General features: G+C 57.7%; 1 protein-coding gene across 1 annotated transcript in view; it reads left to right on the forward strand.

The window, feature by feature from the left end:
- Positions 1–821, forward strand: part of SYPL2 (synaptophysin like 2) — an 8,261-nt gene extending 7,440 nt beyond the window's left edge. The window contains exon 5 of the mRNA XM_009635667.1: positions 660–821. Within this exon, the coding sequence (XP_009633962.1) occupies positions 660–821 (162 nt within the window). The remainder of the gene's footprint in view (positions 1–659) is intronic.
- The last annotated feature ends 2,392 nt before the right edge of the window (positions 822–3,213 follow it).

Consider the following 3,213-nt stretch of genomic DNA (forward strand, 5'->3'; position numbering starts at 1 on the left):
AGAGGGCACACGGGGTGCATGGGACACAGGATACATGGGATGCATGGGGCACATGGGGTGCGTGGGGTGCAGAGAATGCAGGGGACACATAGGATACATGGGGTGCACAAGGTGCACAGTTTGCACGGGGCACATGGGGCACACGGGGTGCACAGGGCACATGGGTGCATGGGATGCATGGGGCGCAGGGGGTGCATGGGGTGCACAGGGCACAGGGGGCACATGGGATGCATGGGAAACATAGGATACATGGGGTGCACAGGGCACATAGGTGCATGGGGTGCACGGGGCACATAGGTGCATGGGGTGCAGGGAGCGCATGGGACGCACAGGATACATGGGGTGCATGGGGTGCACGGGGTGCACAGTTTGCACGGGGCACATGGGGCTCACGGGGTGCACAGGGCATATGGGGCTGCACGGGGTGCACAGGGCACATGGGGTGCACAGGGCGCATGGGACGCACAGGATACATGGGGTGCATGGGGCACACGGGGGGCACACTTTGCACGGGGCGCATGGGGCGCACGGGGTGCACAGGGCACATGGGTGCATGAGACACATGGGGTGGCCAGGGCACGCGGGGTGCCAGGGGCCGGGGCTCACCCCTGGGTGCCCCCCCGGGGGTCTCTCCTCTTTCCCCCCCCCTCCCCCCCCAGCTCTTCGGCTTCATCAACTTCCTGCTGTGGGCCGGGAACTGCTGGTTCGTGCTGCAGGAGACGGCGTGGCAGGCGCCTGCGCCCCGCGACAGCGCGGCCGAGCTATATAGGGGGCTGCGTAACCCGGGCGTCCTGTTCTGTATGGGGGGGCTGTACCTGTAACCCTGGGGTGGCCACGTCTGGGGGGGGCGTATAAAAATCCTGGGTACCAGCTCTATATCGGGGTGCCTATAGCCCCTGGTGTCTGGCTCTATATGGGGGGTATGTACAGCCCCTGGGTGTCTTTCTCTATATAAGGAAGTTTATATAGGGGGTATATACAACTCCCGGGTGTCCTGGTCCCTATAGGGGTATATACAACCCCTGGGTGTCTTTCTCTATATAAGGAAGTTTATATAGGGGGTATATACAACTCCCGGGTGTCCTGGTCCCTATAGGGGTATATACAACCCCTGGGTGTCTTTCTCTATATAAGGAAGTTTATATAGGGGGTATATACAACTCCCGGGTGTCCTGGTCCCTATAGGGGTATATACAACCCCTGGGTGTCTTTCTCTATATAAGGAAGTTTATATAGGGGGTATATACAACTCCCGGGTGTCCTGGTCCCTATAGGGGTATATACAACCCCTGGGTGTCTTTCTCTATACAAGGAGCTTTATATAGGGGGTACATACAACCCCTTGGGTGTCCTGCTCCCTATAAGGGTATATATAAGTCCCAGGGGCCCAGCTCTCTACAGGGGCTATATATAACCCCTGGCTGTCCTGCTCTGCATAGGGGGTCACTCCCGGTGTCCCGCTCTCCATGGGGTATAGATAACGCCCAGTGTCCCAAGGGGATATATAAGCCCTGGGTGCCCAGCTCTCTGTAGGGGATGTATATTAACACCTGGATTTCTACCTCTGTATAGGGATATATATCACACCTGGGTGCCCAGCTCTATATAGGGGCTGTATATAAACCCTGGGTATCCAGCGCTATGCAGGGAGTAATTAAATACTGGGAGTAATTAAATACTGGATAGCCCCATGTCAGGGGTATATATGTAATCCCTGGGAGTCCAGCGATGTATAGGGGTAACCCCTTGGCCCCCAGCCCTGTATAGGAGGGGATATATAAACCTCGGGTCCTCAGCCCCGTATGGGCAGTATACATTGCCCCTGGGAGTCCAGGTCCATATAGGGATAACCCCAGGTCCCCATCCATGTGGAGGGGTTGTATATATATAGCCTCTGTGGTCCCCAGCCCCGTATAGGGATAACTTGGGTCCCCAGCCCCATATGGGGATTATATATCACCTCTGGGCTGTCCATCCCCATATAGGAATAACCTGTGGGTCCCCAGCCCCGTATAGTGGGTATACGTCACCCCTGGGAGTCCAGACATGTAGCGATAACCCCAGGTCCCCAGGCCTGTATAGGGAGTATATAAGACCCTCCAGCCTCCAGGCTCATATAGGCACTACATGTCACCCTGGGTCCCCAGCCCCATATAGGGATAACCCCATCCCCCAGCCTTGCATAGAGGTATAGCAACCCCCCCAGCTCCATATAGGGATTACGCTGCCCACCTGCCCCATATAGGGGTATATGGACCCCCATCCCCCTGCCCCTATAGGCACTATATGTCACCCCCTGCTACCCAGCCCACGTAGGAGTATAGAGACCCCCAGCCCCCTGGCCTGTATAGGGTTATATGGACCCCCTGCCACCCCAGCCCCATATAGGGGTATAGGGACCCCCAGCCCATATAGGGGTATAGGACCCCCAGCCCTGTATAGGGGTATATAGGACTCCTGGCCCTCCACCCCGTATAGGCATTATATTTCACCCCTGGGCCCCAGCCCTGTATAGGGGTGTAGGGACCCCTGGCCCCCTATGGGGTACATGGACCCCCAGCCCCGTATAGGGGTATCTGGACCCCCACCCCTGCACAGTGGTATATGGACTCCCAGCCCCGTATAGGCACTATATGTCACCCCTGCCTCCCCACCTCTGTATTAGGGGTATAGGGACGCCTGGCTCCCAACCCCGCATAGAGGTATATGGACCCCCCCACCCTGTATAGGGATTACCCTGCCCCATACAGGGGTATATGGACACCCACCTCCCTGTCCCATATAGAGGTACATGGACCCCTGGCCCCCCACTCCCCTTTAGGGATAGAGGGACCTCCAGCCCCACACAGGGATATAGGGACTCCCAGCACCATATGGGTGTACAGGGATCTCCGGCCCCCTGCCCCTATAGGCACTATATGTAACCCCTGGCTCCCCACCCTTGTATTGGGGGTATGGGGACCCCCTGGCTCCCCAGCCCCATATAGGGGTACATGGACCCCCAACCCCACACAGGGGTATATGGACCCCCAGCCCATATAGGCACTATATGTCACCCCTGCCTCCCCACCTCTGTATTAGGGGTATAGGGACGCCCAGCCCCCAGCCCCCCAAAGAGGTGTATGGATCCCCCAGCCCCATATAGGGCTTACGCAGCCCTGTATTAAGGGTACATGCACCCCCACCTCCCCAGCCCATATAGGGCTATATGGA

This window comes from Egretta garzetta, unplaced genomic scaffold (genome assembly GCF_000687185.1).
Source record: "Egretta garzetta isolate BGI_Z169 unplaced genomic scaffold, ASM68718v1 scaffold623, whole genome shotgun sequence".
In the NCBI taxonomy this organism is placed as follows: Eukaryota; Metazoa; Chordata; class Aves; order Pelecaniformes; family Ardeidae; genus Egretta; species Egretta garzetta.